Here is a 22616-nt window from a genome sequence, read left to right on the forward strand (position 1 = left end):
TTCCTTTGCTTCGTTTTTGCTTCAAGGACAACACCGCCAGAACAGGCCTTCGCACTCATCAGATGTTAAAATCTATGATCTGCATCTCGAAGGGTGATGTAATGACATGTAACGGTTTTCTTTTTTCGGTGTTTGCTTCCGTCTTCGCACGGGCCTCCAGGTAGTTCCTGGTTGCATGTCTTTTTCGCCGTCGAGAGGAATGCCTTGTCTCCTTTCGAATGGATCTTCCGCAGCGTCGCCGGCAGTCGCTTGTTTCGGTGGGTTCGATGCGCTGTTGTGGGTAAATCGTACATGCACGGGGGTTGTGTGACAGCGCTTCCGCTCTGCGTCACCGTGTGCTTATATCTTTTTGAAATGCGCCGCAGTCTTGAGTCATCACTCCCTCATTCGCTTGCGCACGTTTCCAAAAATCGGGGTGCGTAGCCTTTGTCCAGTTGTCTCGATCGCACCTTTTGACGCAGCTCCCTCTCGCGTTTTTCCCGCGTACATGAATACTGCCTCTCACTCGCTTCTTACGATTGAATGTTAAGCGTACGTTACTCGCGTTCTGCGGATTGCGGCTGCGCCTGGAGACAGAAACTCTCCCCGACGTCGGTGCGCGACCGATCGCTTCGGATATCGCGGGCGGCGGCACCCGCTTTCGAGGGCCCTTTGCTTCTGAACGAGAGTCGGCCTTTTGAATGCACGTTGAGTTCGGCGTTTTCGCTTGGGACACGGTTTGGTTCCGCCTTTCGTCGAATAGAGAGAAGGGGAGAAAATTGCGCGTTCACGACCATGCCGGGACGGCACAGATCTGTGGCCTCTTCCGCCGAGAAGAGTGCCGGCGACCGTGGAGACATGGAGGACGTCGAGATGGGGGCGCGCCTGGAATCAGGCGGCGACGCCGCGCCAGACGAAAACACCAAACTGAAGGAGAGGCAGCGCGTGGCGGACGACTTTGGCAACTCCGACACGAACGTCAACGTCGCCTCTCGCGACGGCTTCGATGAGATGAGCTGCTTTTCCTCGCGCGCGCCGGCGCCGGCGCCCAAGTCCCTCTGTGCGCGGGGATGTATGGGCCGCATCTGTGAGCGCGTCCAGGCGTTTCTGCTAGATATTTTCCGAAGTGAAATGGACTTCGACACAGCGTACACGCATGCGCAAGCGCGCACCATGGGCCTTAGCAACTCGATGTCTCGGACGGAAACTGGGGGCACGGGCGCGTCCAAGAAGTACTTGCACCTCTGTCCGCTGCGGTTCAGAGACCGTAACTTGGAGACGGAGTACGGGCAAATATGCGGTCACCTCTTCATCGGACGCGACTTCCTCGTGCTCTGCTTCACGACGTTCGTCATCATCCCCGTGGCTTGGTACCTCGGCTCCTACTGCTTTGACTCCATCGAACTGCGCGACCACTCCTCCGGCGCCTGGATTGCCTTCCATGCCGCCTGCGCCGTCAACCTGGGGGTCAGTCTTGGTTCCCTCTTGATGATCCTCTTTCCAGGGATTTGCTCCTGCACGCGCGGCCACTACGAATCCTTCTCGTACATCCTTGTCTTCCTGGTACGTCTCGAAAAAACGCGGCGAGACAGACAGACAGAGAGCGCGACAGATTCGAAATCCGCAGATGCTCATCAGTCAAGGCGGGAACGCCCAGCTGCCAGGTCCGTGGATTTTAGCAAAGACATCCAGTCGACGACGGAATCGTGACCGAGCACGGCGCGTGCATCGCCGACCACACACGTGCACACGGTGTAGTCACCTGATAGTTGCAGAAGGGGTTGAGGCCTCTGCGACACCCCGTTTTTTCCCTGCTCCTGCCCCGCGCCAGAGTGTCCGCGCAACTTCTCTGCCTCCCTATTCTGCTAGCCGACATACGGCCAAATCTATATCTATCTATTTCTATTCATCTATATTTATCTTTATCTATCAATCTATATATCTATATCTATATCTATATCTATCTATCTAGATCTATCTATCTATCTAGATCTATCCATCTAGATCTATCTATCTAGATCTATCTATCTATACGTGGTAGAGCCGTGCCCCTGGCGTGTGTCCGTGCTTTTTGTGGGATTCGAGGACTCCACTGGAGAGGTGGAAGTGTCCGCGGGGGGCGTGGCGTCCATCTTTCCGTTCGCGCCTAGCTGACAACGCCTCTCATCTCGTTCCTTCAGCCTGCGAGTCCCTTACGTGCTCTACGCATGCCTAATGGCGCCTTCCCCGTGCGCGCGCCGACGCAGCACAGCGTCGAGAGCGGCGAGACACCCGGCCTCCGTGGCAGCCTCTGTGCGTGTGCGCCGCCGCGCGTTCACATGTCCGGTGGGGCGCTCTGAGACTGTTCTGCGTGCGTCTGGTTTCTGCGTCGCGTCTCAGTGGATGTCGGTGCTGATGGTGGTCATGGCCACGTTCCCCAAGCTCGTGACGGCGCCCGAACCGCGCGAACTCTTGTTCGGCGACACACACAGCCAACTGGCGCAGGAGGTCGTTCAGCTCGCGCCGCCCTGTCGTGTGCTGAGAGGGAACCAGGCCCTCGGGAGCTTCGTTGAATCTGTGGGAGAATTTCCAGAGAACTTCGCAGAGGAGGTCCAAACGTGCGTAAGGGATCCGACGTGCCTCTCGGGCGCCTTCGAACTCGTCTCTCTCAACGCCAAGAGCTGCCGCCAACAGTACTTCTTTATTAGTAAGGCTCTCGTCTGAAACACCCGCGACCGTCCTCGTGTATCGGCTTCACTTTCGCGTGCCGCGCCGCCCCGAATCCGGGCGGCGCTGCGCTGACGCATCTGCCCGGGCTCTCACCGTTGGCAAGCGTCCTATGTGTAAACTTGTATCTGCTTGGGGACTGTTGTCGCCATTTTCGCTTGCCGGGGCTCTCGCGGGAAATGCCTCGCCAGACCCAAAACTCTTCTGGCGGTGGATGCCACGTCGCTTCTTCGCCGTTGCGCTGCGTTGCATGTCGCTTCCCGCTCTCCTCCTCCCTGCCTGCGTTCCCGCCGATGGCTGATGAGCTGCACTGCGGGTCCTTCACCCTCGAGGCGTGCTCGCGCGCGGCGGCGACTTCTCGTTTTAGGGTTTACGCTTTTTGTGTGCACACATCTGTGGTTGTTCTGGGCGGCGTCTTCGTATGCAGAGGATCAACGCATTTTGGACAATATCAACGACGCGCTGTGGCTGCCCTTCGCCATGTACATTACATACATCAAGCGCACGCTGCACGTTTTCAAGGTCCCGATTATCGCGCTCGCGTTGATCATCATTCACTTTGGAACGGGCATGATGTTCATGGACAGCTTGTCGCCCTCGCGCACGAAATTAACCGTCGTCTTGCACGTCATCGTGGTGCCGATCTGCGCTCTGCCCTTCATTATCCTCCAGTCCACGTATCCCACGATCATTCCCGTCCAAGAGGCGTAAGCTGCCGTGTGGTCAACTGCCGGGGGGGGGGGGGGGTAAAGGGACGAGGGGGCAAGGGGGGGAGGCAGGCTTATCAGAGAAGGCGATCCTTTGGCACGTGAGGGAGACGTCGAGCAGAGCCACACACAGGGCCACACAAACACACACGCAGACACAACATGTGATGCATCTGTTCCTCAAACTTTGCACGTATGGATCGACGGATGTATGCGTCCTTGCAGTCCTGGCGTGCGTGCTCGGCTGCGTGCGTAGATCCGTGCAGATCCGTAGGCTCATTTCGTTTCAGCGGTCGATCGTGCGCCGAGTCCTTGCGCGTGGACGCTTTTGACTTCACACGATGTGTGCCAGCTGTGCGTGTCTGCAGGATGCTTTTCTTTTTTTCCTTTACGTTTGTCGCGTTAGCCGGCTATGCTGGGCGCTACGCGCAGGAATTTCAACATCGGCTTCTCATCTGCACGTGGCGTGTAAGGCGGATCGCACATGCAATTCGCGTGTCAGTGCGCCTCGCTACGCATACCAGGGACCGCAGGTGGCTGAGGTCTTCCTTCTCGCTAGCGAACACGTATAGGAGTACATATATACGTATAAGCACCGTTCACAGACTCGCGTGTAGAGTCGAGCTTTCCTTCTCGCAGCATTTTCTGTGCTCTGTAGCGTGCCTTGCGTCTGTAACTGCGAATGCGGCGGGCACATGTTTTGCCGCAAGGTGTCCGTGTGAAAAAACACTCCGATGAATACGTGGCTTTATCTCGTCTGCTGTCCGCAGGTGACCAGCAAGCGGCTGTCGGCGCTGCACGATAAGATAAAGCAGCAGAAAAAGCAGAAGAAAAGCTCTACAGCCGTGGAGGAACTCATCTCTCAAGTCAAAGAGGTAAACTTGGGGGGAATCGTCTTTTTTTTTCGCTGAACACGCAGCCCATTTGTACTCGCGGCTCTCCCCTCTGCCAAGGCACTCCCTCAATGCTTGCGACAAATACTTCTGTGCATTGTGCATAGGCGTGGCGTGAGGCTGCGCGCATGCACCTTCGTTTGTGCGTCTTGGCTTTGCCATCTGTCCTCCAAACTGTACTCGCATTCAACTGACATATTTCTTTAATTTGTGAAGTGATTTGAACTGCTAAACAATTCTAAATTTGATTTCAAGCCCGTAACTGTACTTTACTTTTTGTGTTTCGAGTAAATAAGATAAAACAGATGGACGATGGGCGACTCGACAGACTCCTCTATAGATATCAACTTGGTAGAGGTATGTGTGCGTGTTTTTTTTTCAGTGCCAAGGACTGTGTGCGATGGCGAGGAGCCGCGGGCGTCGGGCGGACGTCATGGAGGAGCTCGTTCAGATGGAGAAGCTCCTTGAAGGGTAAAGTCGACGAACGGCGGAAAATGCTCTTTTTCTTCTTCGCGCACGTCTCTGTCATTTTGTGGAGTGGTTCGCCGTGGAGCTGATTTTTCTCTTTTTTCATTTGCTTCTCGCTTGGGAGTGTGGAGGTGGCAAGCGGGACCGGGCAGCAGCCTGCCGCCGTCCCCTGTGTGTTGTGGGCGTCTCTCACTTTCTACATTTACCGCAAGGTTTGCGGACTTTCGTCTGCCGCAGACCGCTTCGATTCCGTTTTTCGTTTGTCGCGTAAGGATCCCCCCGGCACACATCGAAAGGTTGAATCTCTCTCTTTTCCGCGTGCTCACGCTCAGCCTTGGCTTTCGTGTGTGTTTTGCAGCATTCTGGAGACGCTGACGCAGACGGACAACTTGTACTCTGTTAAGTTCACTGATGACGCCCGCACGAACGTAAGGCGAAGACGCTCCTCCCAGTGCGAAGTCGATCTGTCAGGCTATTTTCGCTGGCCTTTCGAAGCACCCCCCCAAAAGAGTGCCGCGGCGGGGGGCGTTCTGAAAAGGAAGGGGAAGGAGTCGCGTCGCGGGGTCTTGCATGCAAGTAGCGACAGCCGGGAACGCTAGCGCGAGAGAAGCGTTTCTCCGTCTCGATTCTCTGTTCCGCTTCCAGTCGCCAGCTCGCTGCAGGCTCTTTTTGTTGGTTTCTCTGCGTCTGCAGCCGCGATTCTGCGTTGCTGCGTGTCCCTTCTCTCCCTTTTCGCTAGCCACTCGCGGCGTTTCTCGCCCTCACGCGAGTGTTTCCCATCGGTTTTTGCCGTCTCTCTCAGGAGGTGCAACGCCAGTTCATTGAGCTGTACCACAACCCAGACAAGCGCCGGCCGCAGCTCATTCAGGCGTCGACGCTGAAAGGCGCACAGAAGCGCCTCGCCTCCGCCGCACCGGACTCGCTGTGGTCTTCCATTAACTCTGGAGGCTTGCAGGCGATTTCGAGTCAAATGAGCACGCCGACTGGAGACTCTCAAGGCCTGGTGGGCCCGAAGGGCAGCGCCACAGGGCCCGTAATGGGTGAGTGCTGCCGCGGTGGCTGTCTCCGCTATGAGGGCGGAGAAGAGCGCGAGCGTGAACACGCAGGGACGGGGCGGGCGGCGGTTTCGAGTGGCTTGCAGAAGACGGGGACTGCTCTCTGGTTCAGGGCTTCTTCGGGGCTTCGCGCTTGGGCCAACTGACCCGAGCGCGGCGCCGTCCCTGCTCTCGGGGAATGCTGCGCCCTTTCACGGGGCTACGCACGTCTGCTCGTTGGCGCATCGAAACGTTCGCGCGAGCGGGCTCTGGCTCCCGAGCTTCACTGCCTCTTTGCGGCCGTTTTGCGGCCTGCGTCGGTGGTGCCTTCCCCTTTCGTCCCCTTGGGGTAACCCCGCGTTTTCACGGCGTGTGTGCCTTTTCCAGGCTTGGAGTTCAGCTCAGGCTTCGACGCGCTGACTAGCGTCCACGATAGCGGGTCTTCCAGCTTGGTCTTCAAGACGCTGCCGATGCCCGAGCAGACGAATCTTTTGCTCACAACTGTCGGAATTGACTGGGACTTTGACATGCTCAAGCTGAGTCAAGAAACCGAAAACATCATCGTCGAGGTCGGCTACGCCCTGCTCTGCAGACTCGTCACGGACTGGGGCTGCGAGGACGTGCGCCTCATTCGCTTCCTGACATCGATTCAGTCGCAGTACCTCACAAATCCGTACCACAACAAAATCCACGGCGCCGAAGTCGCGCATCTCACCGAGTGCCTCACGCGAATGCTGAACGCACAGAGAAAGTGAGACTCGCGCCACGCGAAGAACTGCGGAAAAATGCGTGGGGGAGCGGCTGAACTAAAATCGGCAGACGAGGGGGGGAAGGGGCACAGACGACACACAGGCGAGGGCGAAGAAAACGAGCAGCTACGGGCGCCGTGTGGATGGCGAGGAGAGGGAGCGCGACGAGAGTGCATATGAGAGGCGACGCTTGCCTCACGGTGCCTCGCGGGTTCACAGGCTTGCTTCTTGGTTTCTTATGCGCATTTCCAGCATGAACTCCGTCGACAAAGTCACCCTAACTGTGGCGTCGATTTGCCACGACGTTGGACATCCCGGAAGGAATAATCAGTTTTTCATCAACGCCTTCGATCCTCTGGTAAACACCTCGTATGCATGCCTACCTGGCTTTCCTGCAGAGTCTGCACCTACTTTTTCTGCTTTGCGAAACAATTCTGCGCATGCGGAGGCTTTCGAGACCCTCGCGACCGAGTTTGTTTCCTCCGCACGCGTGCCGCGACTCAGCCATTACGCAGAGCCAATGCGCCTACCGATCGACCCATTCGTGCGAATGCTGGCACTTGTGCGTGGTATACAGTATATGCCGGTGTGTACTTAGAAGTGCCGCTGTTTATTCGCTCGCGCGCGGTATCTGCGGCGCTTTTTGCCGCTATGTGGCGAGCGCTATGCTTACCCCCGGCGCATTTTCTGGTCGCTGCGTGTGCGTGAATCTTCACAGGCCGTCATTTACAACGACATTGCCGTACTCGAGAACTTTCACAGCTGCTTGACCTTCAGGACGCTGGAAAACAAGGAATGCAATATTTTCTCCAACCTCGAAGACAGCGTGAGCACAGAGCCCCGCGTCCACGTTTCAGCTGAGAAGGGATATTTTATTTGGTGTGCCGCCTCCATGTGCGCATGTGTATGCGTGTGCGGCGGGACGAGCCCCTGTGAGAGTAAAAGTCTCAGGCGCACACAGAGAGATGCGCACATGCGTTCGCGAGTGTTTGAGTGCCCAAGTTTGTCCAATCGCTGCGTTGCCGCTGAACAGACAGGATCCGAAGAAGACAGTGCAGTTTATGTCTATATCTCTCACAAAAGATGTATGTTAATTTACTTCAAAAACGGCTTCAACTATATATATATATATATATGTTTATTTATACGTATGCTTCTGTGCGCGTACGCGTCGAGCTGAGGCACCAGGCTTTTCACCATCTGCGTTGTTTTTCCTTCGAATGTGCGCGCGCCTACAGGACTTCCGATACGTGCGGCAGTACCTCATCGAGTGCATCCTCGCCACGGACATGAAGCAACACTTCGAGAGTATCTCCCGTTTTCGCGTAGGTGAACAAGAGACCAGCCACCGATGCTCGCCTGTATTCTTGGGTTGAGAAACTTTTCTCGATCCTTCGCAGCGCGCTATACGCAAACATATGTTCATACAGAGTATTCATGCTTTCTGTGTACGGGCGTGGTGCAGGCGTGTCTTTGCACTGGTGCTCATGCTTAGCCCTAACCTTCAACTATGCATTGTGGAAGAGGGCGTCGAAACAGTAGCGCAGTCCACTAGTTTGAGACATGTGCTTGCGATTGTCTGGTTCGCGGCAGATTCTGCTTGTTTTTTGGTTGTAGCTCTCATCAGTGTTCCAGCCTGTCGGTCACACTGTCTCATGTCTCTGGCTCTCCATTCACGTTTTTTTCGTGTCTGTTCACTTTTTTATGTTTCTGTTCACTGTTTTATGTTTCTGCGCGTCGGTATGTTGCGTTGGCCGTTTTTCTCGCCTCGTGTCGCGAGTTTGTCCTGCCTCATGCTCTGTCGTACCCCCTGACCCCAACCCGTTCTAAGTTTGTCTCTCCCAATGGCGCGATTTTCTTGGCTCTGTCCAGATTCGGCGAAGCTCTCCCGAGTTCAACTACGTGAAAAACGTCGAAGATCGCTGGCTGGTTGCCCGAATGTGCGTGAAGGTCGCCGACATAGGACACTCCAGCGTGCCGTGGCCGCAGCACTTTGACTGGTCCTGCCGAGTAGTTGAGGAGTTCTATCTGCAGGGTGACGAAGAACGCGCCAAGGTGAGGAGACGCCTGGAGGGGTGCTGGCGCTCTGTCTGTGTAAAACTGGGCCTGCGCGGCCGCGTCTGCGTATGTGGTAGTGCGATGCAACTCCGCTGAGAGGAAGGCTCGACGCCAAGGTGCGTGTCGACTCGTGTCTGCCTCGTTTCTTCACGCACGAGGACGCGTTTAGAGCGGTCAGGCGCGGCGGCTTCGAGCGTGCGAATCGCGTGGAGTGCTGGCGCTGAGAACTTCGCGCGGCAACTCGAACTACCGGAGAGGGCGTCTAGCTCAAATGGTAGAGCGCTCGCTTAGCATGCGAGAGGCAGTCGGATCGACACCCATGTCGTCCAGGGAAAGGACTCAACGGGCGAGTCGTTTCCACTGGTCTACGCTTGTCTGCGTGCGCATATTTCTCCACGTGAATTTTCTGTCGTGTTTGATGCTTCGCTGAATGTCGCTCGGAGTGCGAGTGTGGCCTTATGTGCACGTTTGCTTGTCTGCGTAGAGGTATGGATAGAGCCCTCCGGCTCAGCCTTGGCGCAGTTGAGGGAAGCCTGCGTCAGTTTTTGTCAGTTTCTCCTTTGTCGCGCCCCTGTTTTCTTAGATTTCGCTTTGTTTCTGCTCAGCCAGTGTTTCTGGCTTGAAGCCCAGCGACGTTCGCAGAGGCCTCTGCGTCTCTTTCTCCGGTGGACGTCTGCTGTGTGTTGGCAGTTCCGGCAGACTCACCTTCCTCCGTATTCGCGGCTTCTGTCCGGTTGTTGCTTTTCAGGGCATGGCTGTCTCGCCTCTCTGCGACCGCGAGAAGCACATGGACATGGCCAAGTCGCAGGGCGGTTTCTTGGAGTTCGTCGTCAAGCCGCTGATCAAGGAACTGGAGGAAATCGATCCATTCGGCCGCGTTGCGTGAGTGCGGGGCTCTGGGACCTTAAATCTGAACTGAGTTCACGTAATGGCGTTCGCGTCCACGCAGGACACACGGGCATCGAGTGAAGTGGAAGCGCTGCTTAAACCCCAACCCCCCCCCCCCCCCCCCCCCCCCCCCCCCCCCCGCGCGCGCGCGCACGTGCTTACGTTTGGTGCCGTGGTTTTTTCGTTGCGAGGATGCTCGCCCGCTTCTGCGCCTCCGCGTGCGTTGGAATCCGACGGTTGAACCTGGGTTTGTCTCCGCAGGCGTGTGGTGCTTTATCGTCTTGTCTCTGGACATACGAGCACTCACTTGCTTGCGCGCGGCCGGCCCTCCAATTTGTGAATCTGGAAGCCGAGGGAAACACGTGAACGTTAGTGGACTGATGTGTGTGAATATTTGTGATATATGGGTGCATGCAGTCGGCTCTGCTTCCAAGCCTGTGTGGTGTGGTTTTGTGTGGGTCGTGGCGCGCGTCTTGGTCGGGCGACTTCGGGGCGTGCGGTGATTCCTGGCTCAGCGATTGGTTGACGCGGATGTGCGTGTTTGCCTCTGCAGCGCGGAGATTTCCGCAAACATTGAGATCAACACCAAGAAGTGGACTGCACTTCAGGCAGAGGGCGTCGAGATCCAGCTGACGCCTCACACCGCACTCGACGGCGCGGAGAAGAACACGGTCACGATGTACGCAGTCCGCAGGATCGCAGGCCTTCGCGGGCACCCGAAACGGACTCTGCCGGCGTCGAACGCGGCGGCCTCCGGCCCGGAGGACGCGAAGAAGACAGAACCCGGGCGCAGCCGCACGATGCTGCACACGGTCTCCTCTGTGCCCGATGTGATTCGAAAGCACCTTGCGGAGCCGGACTCGAAGGAGGGCGAGCATGCAAAGCCCGACGGCGAGCAGCGCGAGAAATCAGTCGAGTTCAGCCAAGACGCGAACAGCCAGCGCCCCGCGAGCGCGCCGGCGCGCGAGTCACTCCCAAGCACGGTCTCCTCCGGCAGCAACGGGCGGGCCTCGAACGCGGGCTTGAACCTCACGTTCGCCGCCTCAGACACAGTGACGGTCCCCGACACGCCGCGGACCTCGCAGAGCCGCTTCGGGACCTTCAGCTCCAGCGGGCCTGGAGACACCGTGCGCGGCACGAGCCTCGCCGCGAGCTCGAGCAACTTCGAAGAAGAGCAGCGCGTTGCCGTCGCGAGTCGACGCGCGGAAGGCGCTGAAAAGGCTAAGTCGCAGACCCGCGAGAGCTCCGCCGCGTCCGAGAGCGCGCAGGGCTCTCGACAGCAGAGCAAGGGCTCGTCCAAAGAGGCGCCCCGCGTGAGCTTCCACGGAGGTAAGTCAGAAAACACCCCAGGGCCGCGGAGGAGCAGAGACTGGAAATACGTGCCGCTGCGTCGCTCGAAACAGCCACGCGCCGCATTCCCTCTCTTTGACGCGTCCTCTGCTGGATGCACGGGGGCCATTCCGTCCTCATTCGTGTTGTCACTGCTCTTCTCCCGTCCTCCTGCGTGAGCTGTTCACGTGTAGCTTGTGGCTCAAATGCACCACGTTGGAAAGAGCGCCGTCTCCACTCTGTGGATGCGAACGCGTGGTGCGTGCGGAAGGCGTACGCGCCCGCGGATAAGGCGGTTGGCATTTCGCGGTGCGCTGCTTGTTTTTAGATTACTCCGACAACGAAGACAGCAGCTACGAATCCTCAGACTCCAGCAGCCTCCGGAAAGACGCTTCGCGCGAATCGAACTCGTTCGATGAGTGAGTTGAGGAACTTGAGGGAGAATCGACGGCTGTGCGACGTGTGCCTGTGAAAAAAAGTGCCTATGCCTGTTTGACACACCACCTAGGTCGCCTGCAGGCGGCGCGTCGTCGCATACATGACTTTATCTAGGTTTATGTGCGGTGCGCATTCGCCTGTTTGCAGGATGGTAGCCCATGCAAGTCTGAAATTCTTATCGTATCTGCGCAAGTGTCCCAGTATTTCTTCCGCGCTCGCATTTCCTGGTTGGATAACTTGGGAAAAAACGGAATTTGAGAAAAAGTGAATGGTTCTGCATGTGCACGGTGTACGGAGAGTCAGCAGACAAGTGTGTCTGCGCGCCTGTCCTCATACTCAGTTGCATGCGAAGGTCGCGAAAAGCGGTTCCCGACGAGGGGGCTGCTGTCAGTGTGTCACTGCATCACAGAGGCTGAGAGACGTGAGAGGCAGGGCGAGCGGGGAGTGACTGTCCGTGGTAGTCCAGATTTGTCTGCACGTCGACTCGTTCGAGTTTTGCGTGGACGTGGCGCTTTTCTTCATTTCCGAATGGCGCTTGCCTTTCTGTGGGTTCCTCGGCAGACCTCCGCAGCGGCCGAAGAGAGGGGGTCGATCTGAAATCAAGATGTTCGAGTCCCTGGTTACGGTGCGCGACAAGGATTCGTTTCCACACAAGAAGTAGACGCGTTTTCCCTTCTTGACTACTGCATTTTTTTCGTTTCGCGCTGCCGCCTAGCCTTGGCTCTCTCCTTCCTCGTCGCTTCTTCTCCGCGTTCATTATACAGGCAGCTCGGCAGCTGCGGAGGCGACGGCCCTTTGTGTTTTTCCTTGTCCCGTTTGAGACTCGCCTATTCCTGCATTTCATATAGACGGCGCGGACTTTTCCGCGGTCTCCGCGAGCGAGAAATCTTTTCATCTCTGTGGAGACTTTAGTTACGCTGTTTTCACGTTCTCTGCGCGCATCGCGGATCCGCTAGGTAGACCCGTGGCCGCCGGCGCCTGTCTCTTGTCTGCCGTCGCTCTCTCCCTCTTTTCACGGCGCCGCAAGCAGCACGACACGCGAAGTCTCAAGAAACGAGCACATGCGTCGCATATCTGTAGCCGGCTCCCCGCGCTTGCAAAAGGCGATTCGCGGGAGCGAGGGCGAACGAGTGACTCATAGCGGACAAGAACGGGAGAGTGTGCACACAGAGGGATGGGACCCCAAGAGGTGACTTTGAGCGCGGTGACAGAAGCGGAAACTCCTCAGAGGACGCGCGCACGGTGCCTTGCCCAGCCTGCCGCGAAGGCGCGTGGCATGTGCGCGGAGGGATGGGGATATCAACTGTCTCTCTTGAGATTTGTAGACCGCCTGTACGGCTCGTTACGCGCGCCGAATTGTTTACTCATGTATTTGTCTGCATGTGTGATCCCTGACGCGGTGTGGAAGCTTCCGCGTTGGACGGTACGCGGCAAGATATCTATATCTAGTCGTCTCTGTGAACAGGGTTTCCGCGTCTCGGTGTGCGAGACGCAGTCCTTCGCGGCGCACAGCGTGCATTTGGGTGCGCGATGCTCGGTTTGTTTGAGCGCGAGTGCCTCTCTGCCTTTTCTCACAGGTAGCCGGCAGTTCATGTTTGGATTCGCGCGCGAAAAACACATTCGTCTGCGCCCCGCTGCGCACAGCGTGATGTACTTCCTGGCGTAGACTGCGAAGCAGCATATACGCATCCCACTCGTATAAACACACGGACGTGGGTTTCTCTTCGTTTGCATGCGTGGCGGCGTGAGATACATGAGGAGGATGGCAAGGGCTAGGCATGCCTTCTGAGCTTTCTAGCGCCGAAGCGGCGACGCGTTTCTTTGTTTGCGCAGCGTGGGAGTCCCTCTGTCCACCGCAAAGTCGTGTTTTCGAGGGATGCCTTTCAAACAGCCAAGGAAACAGATCTTGTCAGTGGCTGCACACTGGATATTCGCGTTTTCGCGCCGACGTTTCGCCCGTCTCTCGACTGCAGCCGGTAGAGAGCTCTTGCGCTCGGGGACGTGTCTTGTCTCTTCACTCTCTCTCCCTGCATGCGCACTTGTGGTGGGGCCAGGGAGACACAGGGAACGTAGGGAAGAGGGAGACGAGAAGGTGAATTTCTCGACTAGGCTCCCCCAGTCAAGAAATTTGCGTGAGGGATGAACGCCTTCTCTAAACAGGCAGAACGAGATCTGTACCTCCCATCTTCAAATATCTACCTAGCCCGTACGCAGAGATATACATATATACACATATATGCATATATATATTTATATATCTGCGTGTGCCGAGGTATTACTAGAAAACCTGAGGTTTCAACACATTAGCTTTGGACAGTTGTGTCAGGACGGTCAAGGTGCATTTCCGTACTTGTGTTCGTCAGTGCTTGTGAGAAGAGAGGTTCAGCGTCTTTTTTCTCCTTTTTTTCCGCCCCGTTCCTGGGAGTACAAGTCGCCTGTCAGCCACTTGGGAAGGTTCGTTTTTTTCATGTATTCTTTTGAAAGCTTTACCTCACATTTGTGCTCATTCTCTTCTTCGAGACAGAACACAGCGAGTTTCGTTTTCGTGCGCGGCCGTGAAGTCCCAACAGTGCTTGCTGTCGTTTTCTGTGGCTGATGCGGAGGAGTGCTGCTCTTTCGCACACCCGGCAGCTAGTTGCTTTTCAGACCTTGTTCGTTTCGGTGGCTGCGCGTCTAGAATTGACGGCAGCTGTCTGTGTCTCACTTTCCGCCGCTCTCGGGCCATTGGCTCGTCGCGACTCTCCCGTCGCTGTTGCTAGCGTGTCATCGCACATAAATCGCCTTCCTCTGCCTGTGGTTACACTCAACGACACTCCGTAGGCCTCTTTCTTCAGTCTGCCTACATGAGAGTCTTTACACACGCACGCGAATATATTCATGTATTCATATTTATATATATATATATATATATATATATATATATATATATATATATATATATATATATATATATATGTATATCGACATATAAATAAACAGATATACGGAAGCCGCAGTATAAAGTGCGCGAGATAACTGTTAGTGCGCGGAGTTATTCATTTCGCTACGCTGTCCTGCTGGTGCAGCTGTCTATCGTTAAGCTCGGTCACCTATCTGCTTGTTTTTTTCTCCGGTTTCATTAAAAAGAATCCATGTACGCCGCAGCTGTCTGCTCGCAAGCTCAGCTACAGACTCTAGCGGAGCCACGCGTCATCAACTCCGTCGGCCTGCCTTCGGCGCCCCTTCTCTCATACATCTTCGTATGTAAGTAAGTAGACACACGCAGTTTTTGATTTCTACTGGTGCTCGCCCCCGCTCTCGAGTATACAGGTGCGATTTGTACCTCGAGATACAGAGAGAAGCAGACACAGGCGAGCGCGCGGATACACATTTAACCGAAAAGCAAATTGGCATATATAACTATGTATAAATAAATATATATATATATATATATATATACACGTATGCAGTGAGATTGAAGGCAGCTGCGCCGAACTCAGCAGTTTGAGTGAACCGAATACCGAAACAGAAAACCGAGTCTGCGGGAAAGAGAAAAGATGTCGTGGAATGGCAGAAGAGATGAGCATAAAGCGGCCGATACAAAAACACCGAGTCACGCGGAAATGAGAGAAGGGGAAACGAACACTTTGCCAAGCTGCGGCGCTACGCGAAACAAGAATACCCGGAGACACATCTGTAGGCATACCGGAAGCGGGATTTCGGGGTGAACTTGGTTTCTTTCTTGCGTGTCTCTTCTCTTTCTGTTTAACGCCTTGCTTGCTATCCGTGGCTGGCCGCTGGGTGTGCCTCGCCCCCAGCCTTGCTCATGTCGCCCAGCACCGCGAAGGTGTCGCAATGCCATGGACTTTCAGCGTCCGGCTGTCCCTTTTCTCCTCATCTTGCACCCTCTCGCGTTTCTCGCTGTCACTCGCGCCTTCCCCGAAAGCCAGAGCGTGCTTCAGCTCTCGGTTCAGCTGCCGGAGAGCCCGCGTGAGGAGACTGAGGACGCAGCCGTTGCCGTCAGTTGCTGCTTGGGGAGCGGCAGCGACGGAACGCCGCGCGACTGTCGCGGACGCGTCTGCCGCTCCAGCATGTATCGGCGCCTTCACCTCGGCCCTCCCGTTGCCCACGCGGCACTCGTGGCGGGCGCCTCGGTCCTCCTCTTCCGCGGCTTGCTCGCGGGCGAGGCTGCCACGCTCCCCTTCTTCGCGCCTGTCTGGTGAGGCTTCTCCGGCCTTTGCCTCTTGGCGCTGGCAGTCCGTCGAGGACTGTGGGAGAAGAGAGGCCGAAAGGGGAAAGAAGCCTTCCAGAACCTGAAAGGTGCGAGGGAGAGGAAACCACGGTAAATCGAATAATAGATATAGAATAAATATTTATACACTATATAATATATATATATATGAAAGAATGTCTGAGTGGTCCATAGAAATAGACCGCAACCGAAAACCAGCGTATTTTGGATACTTCTTCATGTGAAGAATTTGGTTTTGAAACTATAATAGCTGAGGCTTTTAGGGGTAATCGTATATCTCAAAAAAGGAAGCAGCGGGAGACGGTTCTGCTGGTGCAAGAAGAGGAGCCACACAGGCTCTTCTGAGGGAGAAGGGCGCGCGTGAGACCAGGACGAGGGGCGGACACAGGAAAGAGGCGCCGAGAGGGAGAAAAAGAAAACGCGTGGAACCCGCGAGGATACACTGAAGGGGCCGAGGCAGCGCAGGCGTTGTTTCAGAGAGACACGCAGAAAGAAAGGCACGCAAAAAGTCTATGAGTGGGTGAGCGTGGCGACGAAACACCTCCTCGCAGCTCAGCCAATTGCGGGGAGCGCGCCGACAATACACAGGCAGACTCAAGCGGAGACGAATGACGAGGTATTAAACACGCCACTCGCCACGTAGGAAATGAGAGAGACAGGGGGAGAGCGGAATTCGAGAAAGACGTCGAAAGGCGCTAGCCAAAGAAAACAAGCGCGGCACCGCTGCGCTTAGACAGTCAGTCACGTGCGGAGAAAACGAGAGAGAGAGAGGAGCGCAACTGGACTAAAGCGGAAAGATCGTGAGCACAGAGGCAAGCTACTGCAGCACGACTCTGTGCCCGCCTAGGATGCCTCCAGGCATACCCTGAACTCTCAGTCTGGCTCTGTTTTTTCACTTTCCCCTCTGAAATTTCTGCAGGCGTAGCTTTCTTTCCACGATGCACTGCTTCCCTTTCCGCAGCCTTCTTTCGGGAAGGGTCGCGGAAACTCACGTATTACTACCTCAGAAGCGAAACAAGTTCAGAAACGCATGCGAAAAAGGCCACTCACTGCTGTGAGCGGCCTCGCTCCGTCGTCGTCATACGCGGAAAAAGCTGGAAGCTTGGAAGCATTGCCCGCTCTACCTACCTGCAAGTCGTGGGCGACAGTCCACACGGCAGCCGGCGCACGAGGACCTGAAACGAGAGACAAGAAAAAAATGAAAAATCGAGACGAAGCGCTATGATCAGTCATACGGGAGCGAGCCGACGCTGCATCGAACCCTTTTGACAAATCAGAAGGATTTATTGAGATTCACGAGTAACACCCCTACAAAACGGTTCAGCTATCGCCTGGTTTGTAAAATCTTTGAGCTCTTGATGCACTGCACTGCCTTCTTTTCTGGTTTTCGAAAGTTGCACCTTCCGTCTCCAATCGCTCCCTCGATCCTTCACGTTTCTGTATGTTCTCTCTATGAGGAGAGGCTGCAAGGCTCGATTCCAGGCTCTCAAGCTGTAGCTGTCTTGAGCGTCTCTTCCCAGTTCGTGTTGTTTGGTGGCCTCTGCGTCTTTGCTCAAACTCGTTTTCTCCTTCTCTCTCCCTGCCTTCTCAGCTGACCGATGTCGCGCGGGCGCCCCAGCGCGAGGCCGTCCGGAGTCACCGCGCCGCAGCCGACAACAGCCAAGTCCACTGGTCTCGCACGCCAAAACAGAGAACATGGGAAAAAAGCAAACGATATTGGAGAAAAAAGAGCGGAGGAACGCAAGCTAATAACGGAGGGAAAGAGTCACTCACAAATCCGAGAAACAGCCGAGGAAAAAACCGGGAGCAGAGGGAAACGTCCGCCAGTCCGCACTGAGAACCCACGCAGGCACTTCACGTGACGAGGCCGGGAAGCAGAGACCGGCAACAGAAGAAGACTCCAGATGGCAAGAACGACGCATCCGAGGATGCAGAAACCACACAAGGCTTCGCACGGACACCAACCCCAAGGGGAAGGCAAAACCCGAAAAAACCAAGAAAAATGAGATGAGACACCTTGCAGCCTGCGCCCCTCCCCCCCCCCGGGTCGAGGTTAAGGAAACTCGACAAAACTCTTGGGTGAGGCATCCGCACAGCAAACTGAGCTCGGAGAAAGATGAGAGACTCGACGAGTGCGGAAAGCAATTGAGAGAAAGGAAATTGTATCATGCCTACAGAAGCGCCTGAGACACCGGATATGCGCAAGTCCGTAGAATCCTACGCTCATGTGGCTGCGCAAGACAAACAGAAGACGCCCGATAAACTGGACAACTCCTCACCGCGCAGACTCTGCAGCTCCTCCACTGGACGTTCTTCTCGAACCCGTAGGACGACGCGGCCGTCACTTGCCTCCCTCGCTTCCATCACCAATAAACGCTGTCTCGTCTGGCGGTCGACTGAGGCTGGCGAGGAAGGCAAACACTCAGCTTCCTTGGTTTCGCCGTTCGCCTCGCGTTCTGCTTCTCCCGCAAGAACCGGCTTCCAGAACGAAAAAAGGGAGAGGAAGGCTGCAACGCAGGATCACGGGACACACGGCTCCACATGAGGAAACGAAGTGCACAAAGAGACGAGAATAAGACAAGAAAGAACAGCGAAAAACACACAGACACACGGCGGCAGAGGCCAGCCGGCGAGCGAAAGAGAGGCTGAGCGGAAAAACTGGAGAAGGCGCACCAGGCACATATGCGGACCACAGAAGGAAACGCAACTGAGTAGAGAGGGACACTTGTAGAGACGAGCGAGGCGAGAACGGCGGCAGAAAGCCGAGAGGAGACTGTAAACCAAGCACGTGTGCAGCCACGAGAGCAAGCGGGCACAGAGTCCGGCTAACTCGAGCAGACCGGAGAGACTCACTCTTCTCCTCAAGGCACCGCCGCCCGTGTCGACCGATCAAAGAGCCGCTCTGAAGCGCCTCCCTTCCTGGCAGCCCCGGCTCTAACCACACAACGGAGGCTGTTCGCCTGCAAGCAGAAGAAAAGATGGAAAAAAGAAGATGAAACCACAGCCTAAAAAACAAAAGCAGACTGCAAAGAGGTGCAGCAGACGCCGGAAGAAAAGGACGGAACGAACGATCCAGGCGAGACAGAAGAAGGAACACGCAGCACAGGCGACCAAGACGCGCGAGTCAGGTCCGAAGCACGATCCTATATGAGATTGAAAGGTGCCCTGAGGCTCGAGTCCATCTCTTCTCCGCACGAAGAGAGAAAAAGACAGTCTCTTTATCTAGTCTATTCACTATCGGTCGACGCGAGGTTCCTTCTTGGTCTTCTCGGTGTCGCAGTACCATGCCTCCGTCGCCATGAGCCTGGCAAGCGCCGTTTCTGCGCCGTGGAAGTTCGGAAATTCTGCGCTTGCGTCTCCATTTCCCTCCTTTCCTTCGCCGCGCGGCAACGCGTCCTTCTCTGCGTCGCCTGCGTTTCGTATGCCGTCTCCCTCGCCGTGTTCTTCTTCTCTGTGGCTCGCCTGCTGTTCGCTCTGCCGCGCGCGCGAGTCCGTCCCTCCGGACGCGGAAGTCGCCGCCCTCGTACCTGCGGCGTCTCTCTTCTCCCTTCCGTCCTCGCCCGCCTCTCTCTCCTGCCTGTCGAGCGTCTCTCTCTTCGCGGGAGCGGCGTTCTCTGCTGCGCGGGGGGGGTCGGTTCGCCTGCCTTCGCGCGGTTTGGAGGGGCATAGTGCGCGGCACCGAGCGAGCAGGCCGTTGACGTGAGCCAAGAGATATGTTTCGAGCGCTGCGGAGCTCTCGAGAGCCCGCAGACGCGACGGAAGCAAGAGCGCGAGGAGGGACTCAGGCGCAGAGAGAGGATCCACGGACGCGCAGGAAGGCGCCGACGCCGCTGGACGAGACGCATCGAGAGGCAGATTGCGCGACGCAGAAGATCCAGACGCGGGCTCCGTCTCTCGTGCGTGGAGCAGCAGTTTGTCTCTGACGCCGCGGAGAATGGCGCCGAGTCGCGGATGTCTCAGCCGGTGATGAAGGGGAGGGAGAGACGAAAATGCCACGTGTAGAGGGGGAGAGATCTCTTCGCCTCCCGCCCTTTGCAAGCCCCCGTCCTTCCCTGCGGTAGCGTGCGAGTGGGCTACGAGCGCCTCGGCCTTTTCTGTGGCGAGGGCATCGGACCCCCCGTGGCGCGGGGTTTCACGGGGCCTCTCCCCGTGCCCCTGGACCTCTGCACTGCGCGCCTTCTCTGTCGCCTCCGTCGCGGCCTCGTCGCGCGCGTTCCCGTTCTCGCGCGCGTTGTCTCGTTCGCTTGTTTTTTCTCTCTCTCGCGCGTCCTCCGCGGCGAGGAAGACGTCGAGATCGACCCACACGAAGCGCCGGTTCCGCTCGAGGCCGGCGCCTTCTTCCCCGCGCAAGTTGATGAAGAGCAGCGGGAAAAACACGGGAAATTCCTTGACAAACACGCGGTATTTGGAGTGGCTGAACGAGGCAACCTGGAAGGAAAGACAAAGAGACGACACTCGGAACCACGCAGGTGACGCCTGCGGGGAAAGACGCGTCTGCCAAGCGCAGCCGGATTGTCTGGGAACGCCGAAAACTCCTCCGCCTCGTAAGTCCGCCGCTTGCAACGAACAGGCAGCTGCATAGAGCTGCAGCGAAGCGGAAAGGATGTCTTTGGACGCGTGTGAAACGAAGCTAGGCAGCGGGAAAAAAGAAGAAATGCCATTCTCTCGACGGCGATACACACACACACGAAATTGATGCGCTGAGAGCTCCAAGACCACCGCCAACGGCGTTTCGCAGCAGGCAAGCGAAGGCGGACCCCCCCAAGCCAAGTTCTCACCGTGGGAAGGGAAGCAATCCACGAGGACACGACGTTCATTCTCCATCGCTGCTTCTCCGTCTCCGCTAGATCCTCGGGGTCTCCCTGCCTCGGCGCCTCTCGGCCGTCTGCCAGCTCTCGCCCTCGCGACGCCTCTTCTGCGTCTCGGCCGCGATCGGGCCTTCCCGGGCCCTGCGATGGAGACAGTGCGGGGGCGAGGAGACACTTGGAGACAAGACCCCACAACTCCCCGGTCTCCTCCCAGACTTCGCGCGCCGCACACGCCTCGTCCGCCTCCCACTCAGGGCCCTGCTTCCTGCCTCGTGGCGGCTTGCGCGCGGCTTGCAAACGGCTCGCTTCCAGCGGAGATGGCGAAACAGCGGGCGAAGGCGAAAAAGAGGCAGCCGCGTGGGCGCCTGCAGTCGCGGCGCAGGCAAGCGCCTCTGGGGAAGAACCTGGAGTGCCGCTGTGGGACGCACCGGCACGCGAGGCCACTTCGAAAGCGGCCGACAGGGGCGTCGGTTCGCCCTCGCGTCGCTCCTTTCCTGCGAGCTCCTCGCAGGTTCTGCCTCGCGGCTCAGCGCGAGTGCCCTCTGCGCCGACGGAGGCCTCGGCCGCCGGCGCAGCCTCGCGCGGAGGAAGTTTCGCCTCACGCTTCCGCTTGGTTGCGTGCTTTCGGGTCGCAGCGTCGCCGTCGCGCTCGCCCTCGCCGTCGCGCTCGCCCTCGCCGTCGCGCTCGCCCTCGCCGTCGCGCTCGCCCTCGCCGTCGCGCGACTCGAGCGCTTCTCGCTGGCGCGCAACTCCGGCAGACGCGCCCGCAGACGTCGAGGAAGCGAGCTCTTTGCGTCCCCCAAAGTCAATGAGATACTGCTTCTTCCGGCCTCCAGTCGCGTTGTAAAAGAGCGCGAGGACTCGGTTGCCGACGCGACAAACTGGAAGAACTCCCGAGGCGACAGAGCCCTCTTCCGCTGCCGCAACCGACGCTTCAGACGGCGAGGCTGAGGCGCGAGCGGCGGACGACGACGACGCGGCGCACGACGCCGGACGATTAGGTGCAAAGCGGGGCTCCATCGCGCTCGAAAGAAGAGCGCCAAGGCGCCTTGAGGCGGAGACGAACGCCCGCGGGCGGGGGCCGCCGAAGACGGTTCTCGCGCCGGAAACTGCTGAAGAAGAAGATGCTGACGGTGCAGCAGACGACGCACGCCGAGCGCGAAGCGCCGGCGACAGAACACAGTTCGAGGGAGACAAAAAGGAAGACGAAGACGCGCGCGGAGCGACGCGGAGCAAGGGAGAAGGCGCAGCGAGCGGGATGGAGAGAGAAAGAGACGGTAGCGACAGTGCACAGAACACCGCTGCGCGCCACAGAGGTATCCTCGAAAATCGAGATGGTTTTTTCGGCGCCGAACTCTGCATTTCAGTCTTCTCGCGCCCTCCGCTTAGGATCTCCCTAGGGCGCTCTCTCGTCTCCCGTCAGGTCGGGCGCCCTCTGCGGTTCTCGCTCGCACGGCCTTCTTAGCTGGGGGGTGACCTGATCCTCCGGAGGCACATGCGCCAGAAACAGGCAAACAATCTTTCAAATTCCCCTTGAATAAAAACCATTTCCACCAATAAGTGTACATATACATACATATACATACTAATACGTACACGTTTATTTGTAGATCGGTAGGTATACAGCAGTCACGCAGGGAAGCAAGGAGACTCCCGCTCGAGTCTCAGAACACGCCGCTGTGGCAGGAATACAGGGCTACAGACTAAGGAATCTATCGCAGGCTGCACGCGTGCGTAAGCAGCTTCCTGAACGTAAATCAATATTCATGTATCTACTCGTGAACATATGCATACAAAGATATACATATATATAGTACACACGAATACCGGCGGTACGCACGAGCAGAACGCTGAATGCGTCGGACGAAGGCACCTTCGAGACAGGTAGTCATTGGACTTCGAGGTTCAGAGAGTAAAGGAGGATCACGGAAGGTGCGCCTATCGATTGCCGTCTGCGAGGACGCCCTCCGGGCCGCGAAACTCAGCCGCGCGGTGCATGAGCAGAGAAGAGTCTTACGCGGCTGAGAGCGCGGCCCAGAAGGCAGGAGACAGACGAGATGAAGCGCGAACGGGGTTACAGAGGGCTCTGAAATATTCCAAACTTTTTTCAATGGGAACCAGTTTTCTTTTTCGTGAATTTTTCGCCGCAACCGCAGCCAAGCGGCGAAACCAGCTGCATGCGCGCGTTTTCATCGCATGCTCTTCTGGGAACTATATACTACGAGTTGGACTACTGGTGTAGATCTTGAAGGTCTTTGTTTACCAGATCCAAGTTCTTTTGCGCTTTTCATGACCATTGTGTGAAGTACATTAGCAGAGCATAGTTAA

The 22616-nt window shown here is 56.8% G+C and overlaps 2 protein-coding genes and 1 non-coding gene across 3 annotated transcripts; 2 read left to right on the forward strand and 1 right to left on the reverse strand.

Annotated features, from left to right (window-relative positions):
- Window positions 1-774: 774 nt before the first annotated feature.
- On the forward strand, window positions 775-11910 carry BESB_061870 (3'5'-cyclic nucleotide phosphodiesterase domain-containing protein; the record flags this gene model as incomplete). The annotated part of the gene is made up of 17 exons (XM_029364601.1): window positions 775-1542; window positions 2359-2665; window positions 3113-3392; window positions 3761-3860; window positions 4163-4267; window positions 4668-4756; window positions 5112-5181; window positions 5556-5793; window positions 6175-6538; window positions 6789-6894; window positions 7255-7362; window positions 7775-7861; window positions 8409-8591; window positions 9343-9476; window positions 10036-10811; window positions 11140-11230; window positions 11811-11910. 17 exons carry the CDS (start codon window positions 775-777, stop codon window positions 11908-11910), a joined length of 3906 nt encoding a protein of 1301 aa, XP_029219309.1.
- BESB_063790 lies at window positions 8851-8923 on the forward strand. Its single transcript has one exon. It is a non-coding gene; the product is annotated as a tRNA-Ala (tRNA).
- Window positions 11911-15052: 3142 nt separating the features above from the next.
- Window positions 15053-21650, reverse strand: BESB_061880 (uncharacterized protein; the record flags this gene model as incomplete). The annotated part of the gene is made up of 7 exons (XM_029364602.1): window positions 15053-15541; window positions 16609-16655; window positions 17077-17148; window positions 17760-17987; window positions 18334-18440; window positions 18764-19908; window positions 20259-21650. 7 exons carry the CDS (start codon window positions 21648-21650, stop codon window positions 15053-15055), a joined length of 3480 nt encoding a protein of 1159 aa, XP_029219310.1.
- Window positions 21651-22616: the final 966 nt, after the last annotated feature.

The sequence above is a fragment of the Besnoitia besnoiti genome, chromosome V, assembly GCF_002563875.1.
Source record: "Besnoitia besnoiti strain Bb-Ger1 chromosome V, whole genome shotgun sequence".
NCBI lineage: Eukaryota > Apicomplexa > Conoidasida > Eucoccidiorida > Sarcocystidae > Besnoitia > Besnoitia besnoiti.